The 21,014-nt window shown below is 41.2% G+C and overlaps 1 protein-coding gene and 1 long non-coding RNA gene across 4 annotated transcripts in view; one reads left to right on the forward strand and one right to left on the reverse strand.

The window, feature by feature from the left end:
* CR1 (complement C3b/C4b receptor 1 (Knops blood group)) overlaps window positions 1–21,014 on the reverse strand; it is a 109,280-nt gene that overhangs the window by 35,214 nt on the left and 53,052 nt on the right. For all 3 annotated transcript variants that reach the window (XR_008958121.1, XR_008958122.1, XM_057308922.1), the window contains 10 exons: window positions 20,661–20,746; window positions 18,471–18,698; window positions 14,415–14,594; window positions 13,677–13,776; window positions 7,499–7,584; window positions 5,962–6,360; window positions 5,088–5,264; window positions 4,892–4,994; window positions 3,563–3,648; window positions 1,366–1,593 (listed from right to left, as the gene is read on the reverse strand). Coding sequence is in view for 1 of the 3 variants with exons in the window: in XM_057308922.1 (XP_057164905.1) it covers window positions 1,366–1,593; window positions 3,563–3,648; window positions 4,892–4,994; window positions 5,088–5,264; window positions 5,962–6,360; window positions 7,499–7,584; window positions 13,677–13,776; window positions 14,415–14,594; window positions 18,471–18,698; window positions 20,661–20,746 (1,673 nt within the window). In the remaining 2 variants the exon portion in view is untranslated. The remainder of the gene's footprint in view (window positions 1–1,365; window positions 1,594–3,562; window positions 3,649–4,891; window positions 4,995–5,087; window positions 5,265–5,961; window positions 6,361–7,498; window positions 7,585–13,676; window positions 13,777–14,414; window positions 14,595–18,470; window positions 18,699–20,660; window positions 20,747–21,014) is intronic.
* Window positions 1,524–21,014, forward strand: part of LOC130543093 (uncharacterized) — a 40,392-nt gene continuing 20,901 nt past the window's right edge. The window contains exons 1-3 of the long non-coding RNA XR_008958126.1: window positions 1,524–1,613; window positions 13,894–14,017; window positions 18,629–18,718. This is a non-coding gene — a long non-coding RNA (uncharacterized LOC130543093). The remainder of the gene's footprint in view (window positions 1,614–13,893; window positions 14,018–18,628; window positions 18,719–21,014) is intronic.

A 21,014-nucleotide genomic window follows, 5' to 3' on the forward strand; every position in this document is an offset into this window, starting at 1 on the left:
AGGGTGTTGTCCCTAAGAGAAAGGACAGGGACATTTGAGACACAGAGGCACAGGGGAGAAGCCCACATGAAGTCAGAGACAAGGACTGGAATGATGTGTCTACAAGCCAAGGAATGCCAGGAGCCATCAGAAGCCAAGAGAGGCAAAGAAGGATTCTCCTCTAGAGACATAGGAAGGAGTACATCCCTGCCAACACCTTGACTTCAGACTTCGGGCCCCGGATCTGTGAAAGAATACATTTCTGTTGTTTTAAGCCATCTAGTTAGTGGCAATTTGTATGGCAGCCCTAGGAAACTACTCACCACTCTTCTCTTTCTGATGCTAAGCCAGATATTTAAGAACAAAGAGAAAACAGACTAAACCATTGAGCCGCTTTGTCTTAGCAGCTATGTCTTGTTAATGAGAGGGTAGATTGCGTGCTGCATATTTTGAGTAGAGTCTGTACTCAACTATCTCCTTTTTGGAGGAGACTGCTTCTATTTGCCCATTCAATATGTGTGGCTGGTGGCCTAGGCAACTTCGTTTAAAGAAATCTCACTGGATTCTAATATAACCATCCAGCTGGAAGGGGAGGGGCATCAAAGAAAGGTTAAATGCCTTTCATCATGTGTTGTCTTTTCTCATTGGCTTGCTTTTCTCTCTCATGTGGTATTACAAGTGTGGCACCTCATCCCCAGCGTACTCCCGCTTCCGTCTTGGGAAGGCCTACGGTCAGGCCTCAAGAACCAGGTAACCGCCAGTTCTTAGGAAGAAACAGCCTCCTCTTTTTGTACTCTTCCTTGAGCTGATCTTTCCTTGCTTCTAACTCTCAGAATAGAAAAGTTCAAGGACAAAGATTAAGGTGCAGCCTAGAAGCCAGATGACAAATGGGCATACTTTGAGTCAAGGTCTTAAGCTACCAAGGTTGAGTCTTTTTGGTTACTTAGCCTATTCAGCATAGGACTAGCTAAAGCCTTAGCTAAATAATATCCATGTTGCCAGTTTGATCCTTTACATGCCCATGAACTTGCAGGGAGTGTGTATCAGTTATCCTGGCATCGGTTAGTGTTCATAGCTAGTTGTTCTCATGTCCTCTCCAAAGACTATATTTCTTCTTGATTTACACATGGTGCTCACTACCTTCCCCTCATCCTTTCCCCTCTCCTCTTACCCCACTGTGTTCATCACTGCACCAGCAAGAAGAGTTATTCACATCTTACTATTCAAACACAGCTTGGCACATCTGGACTCATGTTTTAGCTATGGCATGCAACTCTGACACTTCGCTTATGACAATGCATCCACAAGCAAACACCATAATCTTATAGAAATATGAAGGATCGTAGCTGGATGTTCTGAATCCATTTGGGGTACATGGGTACTAACCAGCAGGACCAGCGAGTTCACAGCGGGGGGCAGGGCCGCTCCAAATCCCATTCCCTTGACCATCACTTGTGCAGAGGATGGTGCTCTCCCCAATGAGGTTGAAGGTCATCCCTCTGTCTGGGTGGTGGTCACATGTGTACGTAATTTCCTTTCCATAGGGAATGTCTCCCTGAGAAGTTCCAGTATGGTGCCCATTAAGGATAGATGGAGGATTTGGACAAAAGATTTCTGGAAAAAACACAAGTGCTGTAAGTTGCATTACAACGTTAACATTTTAATCTGAGTTGATTCCACAATTATGGGATGATGTGACTGTGTTACCAATTAAAAAATTAACTCTCAGAAAGAGTATAAACCACAAAATAAATATATTAGTCTCTGTTGAGACGCTTCTAAGTGAAATGACACTGAAATCAAAGCCCAGAAGGGACTTAATCATCCTGAACTCTTTGGAGAGTTAAGACTTCTGGATAATTGAGAGCTCATTCTTTTAAAATAGACAAAAATCTTCTTAACCCCACTGAGAAGAAAATCATCCATTGAATAAGAAAATTATCTATTAATTCAACAGGAATTCTTTGAGGACCTACTCTGTATCAAATACAATTTTAAGTACAAGATAGAGAAAATATTTTTTGAACTCAAGGATCTTCACACCAGAGAAATCTTTCAAAATATATTATACATTTTCTATTTGTCTATCACTGATTTAATCTTTTCTTGATGACTTGAGGCTGTTATGCTCAAAAACACAATGGACGGTTATAGTAGTGCCATCACAATGAGTGAAACAAACCAATGGTCCTACGCAGGACCAGAAGATGCAGAAATGTCATGACTTTTGAGATATTTACTGGTTTTTATAGTTTTTTTTCCTCATTGAAGACATAACATTTCTTTTGAGTGTAGCTATCTGGAGAAACTCTTTCCCTTCTGATTTGATTTGTATTTGGGAAGAGGATACCAGCAGCTTGAAAGAATTATGAATAAACTGATCAAAAGGTGGAGTAGCTTAACCAATGTTTACACTCTAGTAATTGATTTTTGGTATATCTGGGTTCATGGGAGTATTCTTTTTTCTTTCATGCTTTTTAACTATATTCCAGGAAAGTAAAGATTTTCAAATAGCTGACTTCCAGATATGAAGGATAAAATTATCAAGTTTCATGATATAAATTAATACAAAATTTCCAAACACCTTTAGAGCAAAATATTCATTGGAAAAATTCTATTTTATACACACAGATTTTTCAATAGTTATGATCAGAAGATGAAGCAACATCCTGCTTGATTTCATGAAAAAATAAATGGGCAGATTGAATATATTAGTAGTGTTCTTGAATTTAACACATTATGTTTCTGTCCTCTTAAAAACAAATATAAACAACAGGAAAGCAAGGTCCTAGTCTGTGTTCTTTACAGGTGTAGTCCCAATGTCTAATTATTTTAGTAATAACACTTGGTATTATTTGAAACAGTCTATTTATGTGTTTCCTTGTCATTATATTTAAAGATTTAGTTATTGGGGGTGGGGGGAGAAGCCACAAACAGGAAAGGCCGAGGAAGAAGCAAAGAGACTCTCAAGCAGAGTCAGAGCTCAGCTCTGAGCCTGATGTGGGGCTCGATCCTATGATGCTGAGATTGCGACCAGAGCCAAAACCAAGTGTCTGACGCTTAACTGACCTTGCCACCCAGACGCCCCTGTTTGTTATTTTTTTCTCTTTCCTTCTACTCAAGCATGTAAACAACACAAAAGCAGGGTCCTAGTCTGTTTTGTTACAGCTGTATGCCCAGTGTCTAGAACACTGATTGTCACAAAGCAGGTGCTCAAAAAAATTTCTCAAAAAGACTGAGCCTAGGAATGAATAGAAGATTGAGGCAAGGATGAAATGCTATCATTTTTGACAGAAAAAATGCCTCAGGATCTAAATTTCCCTCTGCCTATGAAGAATTTCTCTCCATTTGTAGCACACATGACGCTTATAAACATTTATAGGATGATCCCCAAAACTCGTGATGCTCAGATTTATTTCCCCCAGAAACAATCCTTGCAACAAAGAAAGATGTCGATACAAAGTGAAGATCAACAGAGGGGCAAATATTAGGGAATTTTATAGGCAAAACACACCAAACGGACAAACAAGCAAACAAAACAAGGAGGGAGAGGCCGATCTGAACAGGCATTCCTTGTACTCACGTTCACACACAGGAACACTGTGATTCCAAAGGCTTTCCATTCCAACCAAGACGCAGTAACTAGCAGAACTGCCCTTTAAGTGGAACCTGAGGAACAGAAACAGCAGTGACTGGGTGAGCGCACCGTTTCTCTCTCCCCTTCTGCCGAAATGCAGTTTATGGCCCAGTGAAATCCCAGGTGGAAAAGCCCAGCTCCCTGGCTTGCTCAGGCGACAGAAGCTGCAAAATCAGAACTTGTGGCAAGATTGCGGTTTCCAGTGAGGACAGAGCAATAACGAGGGTCTCTGGTTGTCGACCTTCAGGAGGTCATCTGTGCCACCTGCCCTCTGACAGCTCCCCGTCTGCCTCTGTAAGGAGCTCTGCTCTCTAGGGCACCGCAGCACTCTCCGCTCTAGTGCATCAGGAGGAAAACAGCTCCTGATTCAAGTTGGTAAATCAAAGAATGGGAGGAAAGACATCAGAGACTGCTGTTTCTGGCCAACACATTTGGAATGTTCCTGAATGACGCCTGTGGCATATCCACAGTATTGATGAGTGAAGCCAAATTATCTAGGAAAAATAGGAAAAGGTGAGCAGAGAGGATTCTTTGGAGGCCCATCCTCCTAAAACATCTGCTTATTGTCAGAGCAGCGCCTGCCTGGATTGCCTCCGGGTCCTTGCTGGGTGACAGATATTAGCTGCCTGCCACGGAGTCCTCGAAATATACTGAGGACAAGTGCTCTGCTGTCCATGCTTTTTACCTGTCAGTGGTGCTGGAACATAATGCCAAGGTCATTAAAATTCCCATTAACAGCTCATGAACTATGGAAACATGAGCATCAGTCTTCATACTCCTTCAGTGTGACCTAATTCTATTCAGATGACATAGAATTAGATTGAAAAACACTCCTAGTCACTCTTTCGTTCCTGTTCCAAATTCCACTACTGATTGGTTTATACTTTTCTTGAAACAATCCTTGCATGTTACTTATCTTATAAATAACTGTCTTTGATATGCCAACTTTCTTTTTAACACCGCTCTGCAATATTTATCCCTTCATGCCTACAAATTACTTTTCATTCATACATGTAATGTTTCCCCTAAATATTCAAGATCTGTTGTTCTACTTCTGCTGGTCAACAGTGTATTTACCGTTGTTCCTTCTGAAGCACCTGTTCATGGTTCTATCTGGATCCTACCATACTTCCCAGTCACTGTGTCAGCTATTAGTCCTTTCTGGTACTTCTTTCCATTAGGCAGCTTTCTCTTTAGCTGGACCCCCTTTGCCCCCGGTGTCAGGATAGGAGCATCGAGTACTGAGTCCCTGTCTCTCTGCCAGGTCGCACTCACCCCTCTTCACAAACGAAGGACACTTTTGCCCCAAGTTGGAAATTAGGTGGAAAGAGCACACGGCCGTTAGGGAGTTGTTCCAGGAAGTCGGCACATGATTTCACTAGGAAAACAACAACAACAACAACAAACAGAAGTAAGACTGTCATGTGAGGACCAAAAGGATTGATCTGCAAACAGATGAAGGTGTAGGCACCTGTACATCTCGGGGCTGCTGGGCTCCAGTCTCCCTGGGGCGAACAGCGCAGAGAAGCAGCCCCTCGGAGATCATACCCAGGCTCACAGCGGTAGAACACTTCCTGCCCAGGGGAAAAGTTGGCCTCGTTGCCTGCAGTGTGCTTACCGTGCAGAATTTCTGGAGGTGGCTGACATACTGTGGAAAGAACAGGTGCGCAGTACCAGTCAGTTATGCGGAAATGCCTTTTGCTACATTCTATCCTTTCCGAGGTGTTACAGACTCATCAGTAAAGGGGTTCAGGTGTAACAAAGGAAATCAAATGATACTCCCACCCCCTCCTTTTACTGTTATGGAAGTTCAGAATATAGAAGGGAGGCAGCCAAAGTGCTCCCAGCTAGTAAGGGGCTGGTAATTCAAACTGCGCTCTTCTGGGCACAAGGTCAAATTCATGACCAGAACCCCAGGGGCACTTTCTCTAGTGCTGGCTGGTCAATATGGAATTATTAGCCTTACTGGAAAGGAGTGCTGTGACGAGTAGGTGAGTTAAGGCATTTAAAGTGCTTATTGCCCAGCTGACTGGGAGGTGCCCCTCAGGTGTCAGGATAGCTGAGCGATACTGGAGCTGGTATTTTGCCCTGAGGATTGCTCTATACGAGAGTCCCAAATGTCTCCTTCTTCGATTGATGAAGCTCCTGCTTTCAAAGGGAAGGCACGTATCCATAAGCACACAAACGCACACACACACGCATACTTTCTTAATTTCATGCTTCATCGCACAGCACTAACTTGCACGGATCACCATGCATCCTTCTCCCAGAACAAACACTGATCTCCTGATCCTCTTGCAACCCATGCCCTTTGTCCGTGCCTTCATAGCCGCTGTCAGACTCACCCCTAGAGCAGCTTGGCAGCTCTGGCCCCCATTTGTTTTGGGCTTGGCATTGCACGCTGGACGGTCCTTTCAGGACAAAGCCGGGCTCACAGGTAAACCTCACGATTTCATGTAGGGAAAATAAGGTTTTGTTCTCAGATACCCTTATTGCATGTTCGATGTCTGGAGGTGTGCATTTATCGGGTATGATGCACCGAGGGGGAGGGCCGCTCCATATGCCAACGCGATTGTCTTTGCTGGTGCAATATATTGAGGAGCTGCCCACAAGCTCAAACAGCTTCTTCCCTCTCGGTCCAGGATGGCAGCGATAGGTCACCACGGTTCCATATGGAAACGATTCTCTGCCGCTGCTAAAGAATTTTCCATTGGCAATGGCTGGGGGTGGCGCACAAGGAATAGCTGGGAAAAGATATGGCAACTTAAATAATGGTGAATCAAAATACTTAGTCCGAGAAACGCAATGAGTAGAACAATTTTACATTTGTTATTAGTTTTTAATCTTTATTAATATGTAGATACATTTTTACAAGTTGTGATTTCCGTGGGTGTAATAGCAAGCCTTCTGCCTTTCCTACTTACCCTACTCCTCAGGAGCATATGCATTTAAAATAATCCACATTCCATTCATTTTAGATAGCTCTTAGATCATATTATTACACCATAGTGTGCACAGTTTTCCCCTACTCATTTTCATTTGCCTTCTTCTCCTTCTTCTTCTTCTTCCTTTCCCCTCCTCCTCCTTCCCCTCTGCCTCCTTCCCCTCCTCCTCCTCTCTTTTTTCTTAAGTAGGCTCCAAGCCCAGTGTGGAGCCCAACATGGGGCTCAAACTGACAACCTTGAGATCAAGACCTGAGCTGAGATCAAGAGTCAGACACTTAACAGACTGAGCCACTCAGGTGCCCCTGGATGTATTTCTTCTAATTCTGCATGGCTCTATTTTATGTTTCTTAAGCAATTCTCTATAGTCATTTTTTAACATGACTCTTCCCTTCTAAGGTTTCCAAACCATAGTTGGAAACATTTAGGTTACTTTAACATTTTGCTATTATAAAGAATGAAACAATGAAAAGGGTATAGTGAACTCCTTATAAAAATCTGTGTTTATTTCCCAAGTGTAAATTGTAAGAAGTGGGTCAACATATATGCCCAATTTGAGGCTTATGGTACATGGGGCCTTTCAAGAGGTTTTGTGGAACTCTAAGTAAGTGAAAGTGTTGATTCATCCACAGCTTCACCAACCTTGGAGAGTATCACTTTAAAAAATCTTGACTAATTTGCCAAGCAGAAGGATTGTTATACTGGGGTTAGCACAATCAACATTACTCCAAATTAATTGAAGGGAAACAAAAGCTTGAAGGCTTTTATGCATTCAAATCCCAGATTCAGAAAAGGCACAACATAAGGAAAGAGTTGCCAGAAACCCCGTAGGTATCGAGGGATAGAATGCACAAAAGGAATTCAATTAAGATTTATATAACTTTAGGGGGAAACTTAGAATCTATTGGTAAAGGTAATAGGAAGGAGCATTTCAACTCACTCTCACAAATCGGTGGGTCGTTATCCCAGACGACAGTGTTGTCTGAGATGACGCATGCAATAGAGGTCTTACCAATAAGTCGGTATCTAGAGGGAAAGAAGAATGAATGTTATTTTCCCTGTTCATTCTCCTTCTCAAATTGCTGCTTACAAGAGATTGCAATCTTGGAGAAATCGGAAGGACAATTTCCATTTGTCATAGTACTATCCCTTTCCCAAATTGTAGATCTTTATTTGGACTTAAATTTTTTATTCAGGGCTTCTAAGCTAAATGGGCCCTCTCCTCTTTATTACTTTAAGCTACATTTTTGTTTCAACCTCAAGTGTTGAAGACTCATCACACTAGAACCAAAGGAAATCTGAGCAGAACAAAAGAGGTGAACACGGATTTCATATTGATCCCTCTTACACTGTTGGTGGGAAAAAAAGGTGGTACAGCAACTTTGGAAAACAGTGTGGAGGTCCCTTAAAAAAGTTAAAAATTGAGCTACCCTATGATCCAGCCATTGGACTACTGCGTATTTACCCTAAAGATACAGACGTAGTGAAGAGAAGGGCCATATGCACCCCAATGTTCATAGTAGGATTGTCCACAATAGCTAAATTGTGGAAGGAGCCGAGATGCCCTTCAACAGATGACTGGATTAAGAAGATGTGGTCCATATATAGAATGGAATATTACTCAGCCATCAGAAAGAACGATTACACAACATTTGCAGCAACAGGGACGGGACTGGAGGAGATAATGCTAAGTGAAATAAGTCAAGCACAGAAAGGCAATTATCATATGGTTTCACTCACTTATGGAACATAAGAAATAGGGAGATCGGTAGGAGAAGAAAGGGAAGAAGAAAGGGGGAGCAAACAGAAGGGGGAATGAACCATGAGAGACTGTGGACTCTGGGAAACAAACTGAGGGCTTCAGATGGGAGGGGATGGGGTATTGGGATAGGCTGGTGATGGATATTAAGGAGGGCACATATTGCATGGTGCACTGGATGTTATACACAAATAACGGATATTGGAACATTACGTCAACAACTAAGGATATACTGTATGGTGACTAACATAACATAATAAAAAATTACGATAAAATTAAAAAAAAGAGAGAAAAGAAAATGTTAAAGGCAGACATTCTCAGTTAGCATGCCACAAACTGTTCAACGTGAGCCATAAAACTTGGGAAATTTAAATTCCCCTCATTGAGAATGTCTTGCAAAACTATAGTAGAATATTAAAACCAGGATATTGACATAGGTATAATCCACCAATTTTATTCAAACGTCCTCAGGTTTGTTTATACTAACTTGTGTGTGTGTGTGTGTGAGGGTACTTACATCTATTCAATTGTTTATACAGACTATTTTTAAGAGGGGTTTTAGGTTCACGGTAATATTGACCAGTAATAGTTACCATATACTCCCTTTCCCTACACATGCATACCTTCCCACATTATCGACATCCCCCACCAGAGTGGTAGAGTTGGTTGCAATTGATGAACCTACATTGACACATCATTATCACCTGTGGTCCATACTTTACATTAGGGTTCACTCTTGGTGGTGTACATTCTATGGGTTTGGACAAATATATAATGACATGTATCTACCCTTACAGTATCACACAGAGAACTTTCACTGCCCCAAACATCTTCTGAGCTCTGCCAATTCCTCTTTTCCCCCTCCCAACCTCTGGTAACTATCAGTCTTTTTACGCCATATTTTCTTTTCCAGAATGCCACTTTCCTGGAATCGTACAGTATTTAGCCTTTTCAGATTGGATTCTTCCACTTAGTAAAATGCATTTAAGTTTCCTCCATGTCTTTCCATGGCTTGATAGCTCATTTCTGTTTTCCGGAGTGGGTTTATGATTTTATACTCCTATCAGCAGTGAATGGGTGCTCCAGTCCCTCTACCTCCATGCTAGCATTGGGTGTTTTCACTAGGGTGTATTCTAACCATTCAGATATGTGTGCAGTATTGTTCCATTGTTGTATTAATTTGCATTGTCCTAATGGCTAATGAAGCTGAATACCTTTTCATGTATTTACTTTCCGTGGATATATTCTCTTCACTGAAATGTCTGATCATGTCCATATGGGGTTCCATAGTGTACCTCCATTGAAACCCCAGAATCCCACTTCTATTGGCAATAAGGTCTTGGCAGATATAACAGCTAATATGAGGTCATACTGGATTAGTGTGGGCCCTAATGCAAAGACTGTTGTCTTCAGAAGAAGAAGGACATTTGGACAAGGAGACAGACAGAGGGAAGACAGTGTTAACCTATAGAGAGGCAAAGCCAAGTGAGAACAGAGGCAGAGATACGAGTGATGTGTTTGTAGCCAAGTGATGCCGAGGACAGCTGGCAACCACCAGAAGCTAGGAGGAAAGCATGAAATGGATTCTTCCTCAGAGCTCCCAGTAAGAGCCAACCTGCTGTCACCTTGGTTTCAAACTTCTTCAATTCTATCCCTAACTTGCTGTGAGTTTGTATCATGAATTGGTATTGGATTTTGCCAACTGCATTTTCTGAGTCAACTGATAGGAACATACACATTTTCTTCTTTAGTCTGTTTATAGAGTTGATCGAGTTGATTGATTTTTGAATGTTGAATCCATCTTGCTTACCTGGAGTAATTTTCACTGTGGTCATTGGATGCAATTCTTTTAATGCATTGTTGGGTTCGATTTGCTAATATATTATAGATGCTAAAAACATCGTCAATAAAGTATAGCAAATCAAGTCCAGAAGTATATAAAAAGGATCATATACAATGACCAACTGGGATTTCTTCCAAGTATGCAATTACTATTTCTACAGAGACAGAACTCACAGTAAGCTCTTTTCTTTCAGTACTTGAACTAGGTGGGCTCCTTCCTTCTGGTCTCCATATTTTCAGATAATAAATCCACCGCCGTTCAAATTGTGTTCCCCTATAACCAGCATGTCCTTTCTCTCTCGTTGCCCCTAAGAATTTTTTTTTCGAGGGGATTTGTAATTACTTATTGAAGCGATTTTATGATGGCTGCCTTAAAATCTTCGTTAGAGAGCTCCAGCGTCTACTTCCTCTTGGTCCTGGCATCAGTGGATTATCTTTTCTCAGTGAAGATGTGATTTTCCTGGTTCTTGAAGTGACACGTGATTTTCTATTGTACCCTGAACATTTTGGATATAATGTTAAGAGACGCTTGATCTTATCTGAATCTATTTTAGCGTGTCACCACCCTCTTTAGAGCTGTGTGTACATTCTGGCCATCTTTCATGGGCTTTGGTTCCAATAACTTTAATTTTCCAGTCTTGCAGTGCTATTCTGCTGCTTCCTTCTCATGGCTCCACATACATTCCTCATGGGTCCCTGCTGATGCTGCCTGTGGACAGTGGAGGTCTTCTCTGAACTGCCTGCTGTCAGTAGGGTAGGAATGGGAGATGTTGGGACTTTAGATGGAGAGTAAGCTCTCTGGCCTTCTCTGGCTATCTGGGGAGGGTGCAGGTCCCCCTTCATTTGTGTTGTTGCCACCAGGGGAGGGAAGCTTCTATCTGGGCTGCATTTTGCTGCTGAGTGGAGAATCAGGAGACACGGGCCTGGGAGGCTTTCTCCCAGTGGATGGAGGATCCAGAAACCACGAACATGGTTTCCGTTCTGCTGCTGGGTTGGTGGCTCCCTGCCGTGGGTGTGGGGTCAAGAGATGCTGGGCCTGCATTGTTTTCTGCAGCTGTGTGGAGGGCTGGGACGCTGGGCCATGAGTGGAGGGGTCCTCTTACTGCCGGCTTGAAGTCTCAGTCTCAGAATAGGGCCCAGTGCTGCTGGCTGGTGTGGGGCATGAGGCAAAATTCTCATTGGGACTAAAGCCCAGGTCTTCCCATTGATACAACTGCTGGTGGACTGGGACCTGCTGTGGGACTTGAGAGTGATAGACTCCCCACCCCCATCCCTGATTTCTGCTTATGCTGTTCTTGTGGGCAGATTGGGCCACTATATCCATCAATGTGTCTTCCCACAACAACCTCACTGAGGTTCCCTTTTCCTGTTCCTTTGACCAGAGAACAGGCTTCACTCTCCCTCTCTCTCCGCTGCCTGTTGACTATTCAGGGTGGTATTCCTTTCCAGCACCCAGTCTGAGAGATAAAAAGAAAACTCAGGGTCCTCACTATGGTGTCAGTCTTTAAGATCTGTGGTTCCCCAGTCCCTCTTCTTTCCACCTTTCCAAGTCCTTTTATGCTTGCATGTTGAGCAGTTTCCAGGGTACTTAGTTACATGTAGAGAGAGACTCAGGGAAAGGTGAGTCTGCCCATCTTGTCCTGGAACTGGAAGTCCTAGTAATTGTTCTTTAACTCTGATTACAAAAGTTAGTACATATACATTGTATTCAAAAGTGAGAGATACAGAAACCCCCAATACTGAAAAACAAGATCACCCAAACTCTATCTTACAGAAATTAGCATAAAGTTTAAGGCAGGCCTTCTTAAAAGTTTTATGTGCATCAAAATCACCTGGGTATCATGTCAAAACGTGATTCAGATTCAGTAGGTGTGAAGATTCTGCATTTCTACTAAGCACCCAGGCGATGCTGACCTTGCTGGTCTGTGAGCCATACTTTGGATGACAAGGGCTTACAGACAATCTTACAGTCTTTTGTATAAGGAGATACACATATAACAAGGACATCGGTTGTCCTTCTCCTACACGGACTAATTTTTCTGTATTTGTTTGTTCAGTTGGAAATGATACTTAAAAATTTTATCCTACTGTGTTACATCCATTAAGATCCATAGGAATTTGTTTTCTCAATTTTTGTAGGTCAAGATGGAGACATTTAACTAAAATGCTATCCCTTTAAAATTTTTCCTTAACTTCTAGCTTCCTATATTTATTACACAAATTCATAAATAAATGTGATTACATCAATTCAATGTACTATTGGATATATTTGCAAATTCAAATTTGTCACAATTTTCTTACACCCATGTATTGCATGGAGGGAGGTAAATGTAGTGATTAACCTCAGAATTTATTTCTGAGAATTTATTTCTTAGTTGTGGATCATAGCAAAATAAGTATGAAAACCACTGTCCTAGACAAACTTTTTCACACGGGCACTAGGAGACATGTGTACTTCTTTTGGGGAATGCTTATGATAGGCAAAACAAAACAAACTAAAACAAATGAGAAATAATCCAAATATAAGAACCAAGAAGAAATAAATTGTGGCTTATCCATTCAAGGAAATGAATTACAGAACCACATGTATAATTGTCAGAAACAAAATATTCAGTAGAAAAGCAAGTTGCAGAGAAGTGCATTTAACATCATGTCATTTATATACAGCTCAAAATATGTAAAGCTAAATCTAAACTGAGCAGGCCTATGTATGGGAGAAAACGGAAAACAAATGCAAGGGAGTGAGTGACACAGAATTCAGGATGCTGATTTCCAGAGAGATTCTGGAGGTGGAGGAATGGGAATTGGGAAAGGCACCTAGGAGGTTTCTAAGGTACTAGCAATGTTTCTTACAGTGGATAGAGTATACGCTGAAGTTCTGTATTGTTATCACCCATTTTAATGATCACTTATTTTATATGGCTTTTAAGTAAGCTAGAAATAATGAAAACAACGCAGAAGTTAAGGTATAAGGTAAAGGAGTCTCCCTAGTTCTTTCCTTAAACCAAGAATATGCCCACAGCAAATTTCTGCACTGGGTACATTTCTGGAGGGGGGCTATAACAATCAAGATTTGCCTGTCCATCACATTGGCTCCATCATCCTAAACAATTCATTCTTCCCCACTTCTGAGTCCACCATCTCCAGCTCTTGTTGCTTTGGGGGAAGAATATATGCACGGATCCACTCATGTTTGTTCCATTGGCTTCTTTAGAGAACAGGTCCTTCTCATTTCATGACTGCTTCTCTGGGTTTTAGGTGCACTAATCTGGTGTGCAATAGGCATCTTTCCTGCCCACCCCTAAGTTTCTAGCATGGATACAGGTTTTCCCTATTTTTCAAATCTTTGTTTAGTCATTTCAAATGTAATTAAATACCTGGATTCAAGCCACCACCTCGGCTTACAAATGATACTGCTGTGTTTTAAATGGACAGGTAGACTTTCTAAGACTCTTGTTTAGAGACTGGTGCTACAATTCTGGAACTGTCATCCCCAACGATGCTGCGGCCAACTCACCCTTCATTACAGGCGTAATGAACAGTGGATCCAAACCGGGTGTCTCCGTTTACGATCATTTTGCCATTTAAGGGTTCTGCAGGAGTGCCACATGACTTACCTAGGGGAGAGAAGCAGAATTTGGGGATTGGGTATAGAACTCTCCGATCTTCTCTCAATAAGAACATAAGGTCCCAACCTGGCTGGAACTTACTGAAAATCACTTGTCGCTCTACAGATTTTGCCACCTGGAAGAAACTTACAAGACAGCCTCAGGGTCAGCCACCTACTAAGCTCCAAGTTCACAAAAGACCTCCCTTCCTGATCGATCTCATGCCTGCATCGTGCCTTCCCAGAAAATCGTAAGCTTCACTTATTACCAAGGTGGTTATTTTGTCATTCAGCCAGTGTAAATCAAGGATCTCAATGTCTGGAATTCTCTCCCCACCTATGCTTTTCTTTTCTTTTCTGAGTCATTCGTGACCTAGTTCCAGTGGGGACAATGGGAAACCCCTACTGAATGGAGATTTTCCCTGCATCGTGCCTTGTGATGGTCATTTCTCATGAAATGAACTTGCGATGAAGGTGCCAGCAAGTGAGGGGTAGGCAGATGTGACAGACAGAGAAACTCTCCCATGTGCTCTACTTGAGGCAACTTTAACGAGTCATATGTGTCTTAGTTCCAAAATCTGAAGAATTGAATCAGCTCTTATGAATGCTTGATTGACACAGAGGAGTTCTCAGTCCAGAGGTACTTACGTTTACAGATGTTTTCAGCGCTTGACCAGACTGAGTTCGGTAGGCAGGTGATAGAGAACACTCTCTTCTGGTAACCAGGGCGGCACTCATACTTCAAAGATGTCCCAATGGGAAACTCATACTCGTCAGTCGGATTTGCAGGCTTGGCAAAGGGAAGCTGTTCCGGGGCTTTGCATTTACCTGGAGGCCAAGACCACAGTGACATCCCAGTGAAAGGAGAAACTTCTACTCTACTTCCTCTTTCCCAATATGCTTCATAGATGTGATCAAAGAAAAGAGCACCTTAATAATGTTAAAATGATTGCTTCTCTCAGCAGTGATCTTAGAAATGAGCTTCTTATTTCATTTTTCAGCTTTATTTATTTATTTTGAGAGAGAGAGAGAGAGAGAAAGAGTGCACATGAGAGGGAGGACGGGCAGAGAGAGAGAAAGAATCTCAAGCAGACTCCCCACTGAGTGCAGAGCCCAATGCGGGGCTTGATTCCAGGCCCTCAAAATCATGACCTGAGCCAAAGTCAGCCACTTAACCAACTGAGCCACCCAGGTGACCCTGTCCACAATTCTTAATAACTATGTTGAGCACTGCTCAACTTCTCAAACCTTAGAGTTCAACTGTAAACCACTACCTCATTTCTTCTTCTACAATAACGTTCATTTGATACTTAATCACAGCCACTGTTAAAAACCCAGTTCTGCCAACATTTCTTGTCATCAAGAGGAACCTACAGAAAGAAATAAAATAAAATAAATGGAATCTCTTGCCTCTCACGTAGCCAGGAGCTACAGGTAGCTAGAGTTGCACAGTATCTGAGAGATACCAAGTTCCGCTGTTTCCCCCCAAAATTAAAAATAGTGCATAGGTCTCCTGTGCGGTCCTGGAGGCTCCCAGGGCACATCAGCCCACATTTTGGGAAATGCAGCACTCTGCTAATCTTTGTCTGTAAAGTGGGTTTGTCTATTTGTATTTAATAGAACTGTTGATGTATTTAGGATTGGATCTATCATCTTACTATTTGATGTTTACTTGTCCTCTTTCTTATGTTCTTTATTCTCTTCTATTTTGCCTCATTTTGATTACGAATTATATTTATTAATTTACTGTTATTTCCTTTTTTTAAAAAAGATTTTTTTTATTAAAAGAGAGAAAGACTGAGCAGGGGGAGGGACAGAGGAGAGCTGGAGAGAGAGAATCTCAAGCAGACTCCCTGCTGAGCGTGACCTGAGATCATGACCTGACCCAAAATCAAGAGTCAGATGCTCAACTGACTGAGCCACCCAGGAGTCCCTATTGTTATTTCCTCTCATTAGATTATTTGTTACACATTCTTTTACAGCTCCGTTAAAGATAACATGCATCCTTATCATTAACATGCAGTGAACAACTATCATTTCCCTGAAATGCAAGAACTATAGAAATGCTAACTCCATTTACCTCCTTCCTGTCTTCTGTTCTATCACGATTATGTTTTTAAATTCTACATATATTTTACATTCCCATTAGTCATATTCAACGTACACACCGCCAGCTGTTTGCTGGGCTACAGCCATTTGCTACTAAGCTGGACCCTAATGGTAATAGATTCCCTCAGCAGGCTCAGCTAGGATTTTGAAAATCTGGAGAAATGTGTGGTTGCCTAAACAACGAGCTCCCAAAGACATCCATGCCCTCATCCTTAGAGCCGGTGAATGTGACCTAATATGGCACCAGGGCTTTGCAGATGTGATTACATTAAGAATCTCATGATGGGAAGATTATCCTGGATTAGCTGGGTGGCCGTATGTGCAATCACAAAGGTCCTTAAAAGAGGGAGGCAAAGGATCAAAGACAGAAGAAGGACATTTAAAGATGCTGCTGGTGTTGGCTTTGAAGGTAGAGAAAGGTGGCCATGAGCCAAAGTATGCGGGCAGCCTCTGGAAAAGAAAAGAGCTAGGAAACCTAATCTCCTTGGAGCCTCCAGAAGAAACACAGTAGAAGTAGCCTTCCAGTAGAAGTAAAATGCCTAGTCATATGGCACATTTGTGTGTAGCTTTTTAAGAAACTGCCAAACTGCTTTCCAAAGTGGTTGCATCATTTTACCAAGGAGCAGTGACTCCAGGTACTTCACCTTGTTGCTGACCCTCGGTATGGTCAATTTTTAACATTTTAGCTATTCTGGTGGGTGTATATTGTCATCACATTGTGGTTTTTGTCTTGGGTGACACAGTCCACTTGGCAATACTCCCAATTCAAACTCTCCATTCAAGGTAGATGGGTTGTTCTGTGATAGAACCACAATTTACTTATTATTACTTCCATGTCCTTGGTCAAACATAAATCGTCAACCTGGAGGACACTCTGCTCTCCATTCTGCATGTCCTACTCTTTTATGAAAAGATCTGCAAGTGTTTTATTTAAACATCTCTATCGGTAAAGAAAGAAAGAGCATGCACTTTAAAAAATTTTATATATTTACATTTTATATAAAGAAAAATCTTTATGTATTCATATATTAGTATACTATATAGTATAATTGGTATATTATATAATCTAATTTAATCTATAATATTATATATTCTAATAGATAATGTGGTATGTTATATATGACATATTAATTTAGTATATTACAATATATTTTGTAAAATATATATTATACAGATTAATGGATATTATAAATTATAAACCACATAAACCATAACAACTTAATACTATATATTAAATTATACTCATATTACATAGCTTAATAAAGCTATTATATATAATATATAATGCAATTATGTATGTTAATTATATAACAAATTGTAATGTCATGTTATGTAAGTAAACATAATGTAATGTACATATATAACGTTGTTATATAACAAAAATATAATTAGATTATATTACATATATTGTTTTTGGTAAAATATTAAATATATTTCAGTATTTGTATGTATTTAATAATTTCATATGTATAAATATATACATATATCTACATATAAAATATATAATAGATGGGTAGATATTATATAAACATAGAAATTTTAAAAATATGATACAGATAAAATAAACATTTTGAATGCTTTGCTAATCAGGAAGACCCAAGGCAGGCAGGTCCCAAGGCACTACTTATCTACCGTTCAGTGGGAAGACTGATTCTTTTAATGTAGACCTCTCAGCCTTTAAACAGGATCACCTGTATTCTCCATCTGCAAATGGCATCAGAGGGGAGTACCACCCCGATCTATAAACGACCCCTTCAGTGCGGTCTGTCCTCACTGGCGCACAGAGCTTGTGTGGACAATCACAGCCACGAACGAGCCCCTGATTGTCAGGCACTGTCATTTAATGCCAGACTGATAGGTAAAAGGAAGGAGTTGCCAAGAGCACAGGCTTGAACTCTACCTCTCTAGGGCATCTTGAGTTCCCATTGCCAAAAGTGAGACAAAGGGTCAACAAAATGCAGTCACAGGCTGAGCAGAACACTTAGAAGGAGCAAAAGGAATACAAACCCCTGCATCGGAGTTTCTTTAGTTATTTCCACTGCATCAAATCTGAAGTAAAATACAGCCATCAACATGTGTTTTTTGCTCTGCACACCCATCTGTCCAATAGAAATACAACTTTTTTTTTTTAAGCAGGTTCTATGCCCAGGAGGGAGCCCGATGCAGGGCTGCACCCACAACCCTGAGATCTAGACCCAATGGGCCGCTCAACTGACTGAGTGACCCAGGCACCCCAAAATACAACTTGGAATAGAGGTGGCAGGAAAGAGTGTTTTCTTTGGCGTTTGTTTTTAGTGTTTGAAAATAGTCTGTATAAAGTCTGGGCTTCACTGATTCTCCCCACTCTCTCCCTCCTCCTCTTCTCACTATCCCACACTCCTCACCCCAGTGGGAAGGGCCATGAGAGTACCACCAGTTGGGACGCAGCTTGGCACATCTAGAACCCAGCTGTTATTTGCCCAGCAGGTAATTCTGTGTGTCTGACTTTTATAGGAAAGCCACATTCCCAAGCAAAAATGACTGTCCCCATAGAAACAGGGAGGCTCTTGCCTAAATATTCTGATCTATATGGGGCATAGGGAAATGTGCACTGACCTGCAGGACCAGGGAGTTCACAGCGAGGGGCAGGGCTGCTCCAAACCCCATTCCCTTGACCATCACTTGTGCAGAGGATGGTGCTCTCCCCAGTGAGGTTGAAGGTCATCCCTCTGTCAGGGTGGTGGTCACACGTGTACGTAATTTCCTTTCCATAGGGAATGTCTCCCTGAGAAGTTCCGGTGTGGTGCCCATTAAGGATAGACGGAGGATTTGGACAAAAGATTTCTGGAAAAAACACAAGTGCTGTAAGTTGCATTACAACGTTAACATTTTAATCTGAGTTGATTCCACAATTATGGGATGCTGTGACTGTGTTACCACTTAAATAATTAGCTCTCAAGAAGAGTATGAACCACAAAATAAATATATTAGTCTCTGTTGAGATGCTTCTAAATGAAATGACACTGAAATCAAAACTCAGAAGGGACTTAATCATCCTGAACTCTTTGGAGAGTTAAGACTTCTGGGTAATTGAGAGCTCATTCTTTTAAAATAGACAAAAATCTTCTTAACCCCACTGAGAAGAAAATCATCCATTGAATAAGAAAATTATCCATTAATTCAACAGGAATTCTTTGAGGACCTACTCTGTATCAAGTACTATGTTAAGTCAAAGATGGAGAAAATCTTCTTTGAACTCAAGGATCCTCACACCAGAGAAATCTTTCAAAATATATTATACATTTTCTATTTGTCTATCACCGATTTAATCTTTTCTTGACGACTTGAGGCTGTTATGTCAAAAACACCATGGACGGTTATAGTAATGCCATCACAATGAGTGAAACATCCCAATGGTCCTATGCAGGATCCAGAAGATGCAGAAATGTTGTGACTTTTGAGATACTTACTGGTTTTTACATTTTTTCTTTCTCATTGAAGAAATACACATTTCTTCTTTTGAGTGTAGCTATCTGGAGAAACTTCTTTCCCTTTTTGATTTGATTTGTATTTAGGAAGAGGATACCGTAGCTTGAGAGAATTATGAATAATCAAAAGGTGGAATAGCTTAACCAATGTTTACACTCTAGTAATTGATTTTTGGTATATCTGGGTTCATGGGAGTATTCTTTTTCTTTCTTTCATGCTTCTTAACTATATTCAAGGAAAGTAAAGATTTTAATAGCTGACTTCCAGATATGAAGGATAAAATTATCAAGTTTCATGATATAAATCAATACAAAATTTCCAAACACCTTTAGAGCAAAATATTCATTGGAAAAATTCTATTTTATACACACGGATTTTTTAATAGTTATGATCAGAAGATGAAGCAACATCCTGTTTGATTTCATGAAAAAATAAATGGGCAGATTGAATATATTAGTAGTGTTCTTGAATTTAACACATTATGTTTCTGTCCTCTTAAAAACAAATATAAACAACAGGAAAGCAAGGTCCTAGTCTGTGTTCTTTACAGGTGTAGTCCCAATGTCTAATTATTTTAGTAATAACACTTGGTATTATTTGAAACAGTCTATTTATGTGTTTCCTTGTCATTATATTTAAAGATTTAGTTATTGGGGGTGGGGGGAGAAGCCACAAACAGGAAAGGCCGAGGAAGAAGCAAAGAGACTCTCAAGCAGAGTCGGAGCTCAGCTCTGAGCCTGATGTGGGGCTCGATCCTATGATGCTGAGATTGCGACCAGAGCCAAAACCAAGTGTCTGACGCTTAACTGACCTTGCCACCCAGACACCCCTGTTTGTTATTTTTTTCTCTTTCCTTCTACTCAAGCATGTAAACAACACAAAAGCAGGGTCCTAGTCTGTTTTGTTACAGCTGTATGCCCAGTGTCTAGAACAGTGATTGTCACAAAGCAGGTGCTCAAAAAAATTTCTCAAAAAGACTGAGCCTAGGAATGAATAGAAGATTGAGGCAAGGATGAAATGCTATCATTTTTGACAGAAAAAATGCCTCAGGATCTAAATTTCCCTCTGCCTATGAAGAATTTCTCTCCATTTGTAGCACACATGACGCTTATATAGGATGATCCCCAAAACTCGTGATGCTCAGATTTATTTCCCCCAGAAACAATCCTTGCAACAAAGAAAGATGTCGATCCAAAGTGAAGATCAACAGAGGGGCAAATATTAGGGAATTTTATAGGCAAAACACACCAAACGGACAAACAAGCAAACAAAACAAGGAGGGAGAGGCCGATCTGAACAGGCATTCCTTGTACTCACGTTCACACACAGGAACACTGTGATTCCAAAGGCTTTCCATTCCAACCAAGACGCAGTAACTAGCAGAACTGCCCTTTAAGTGGAACCTGAGGAACAGAAGCAGCAGTGACTGGGTGAGCGCACCGTTTCTCTCTCCCCTTCTGCCAAAATGCAGTTTATGGCCCAGTGAAATCCCAGGTGGAAAAGCCCAGCTCACTGGCTTGCTCAGGCGACAGAAGCTGCAAAATCAGAACTTGTGGCAAGATTGCGGTTTCCAGTGAGGACAGAGCAATAATGAGCGTCTCTGGTTGTCGACCTTCAGGAGGTCATCTGTGCCACCTGCCCTCTGACAGCTCCCTGTCTGCCTCTGTAAGG

Source organism: Ursus arctos, unplaced genomic scaffold, assembly GCF_023065955.2.
Source record: "Ursus arctos isolate Adak ecotype North America unplaced genomic scaffold, UrsArc2.0 scaffold_78, whole genome shotgun sequence".
Lineage (NCBI taxonomy): Eukaryota > Metazoa > Chordata > Mammalia > Carnivora > Ursidae > Ursus > Ursus arctos.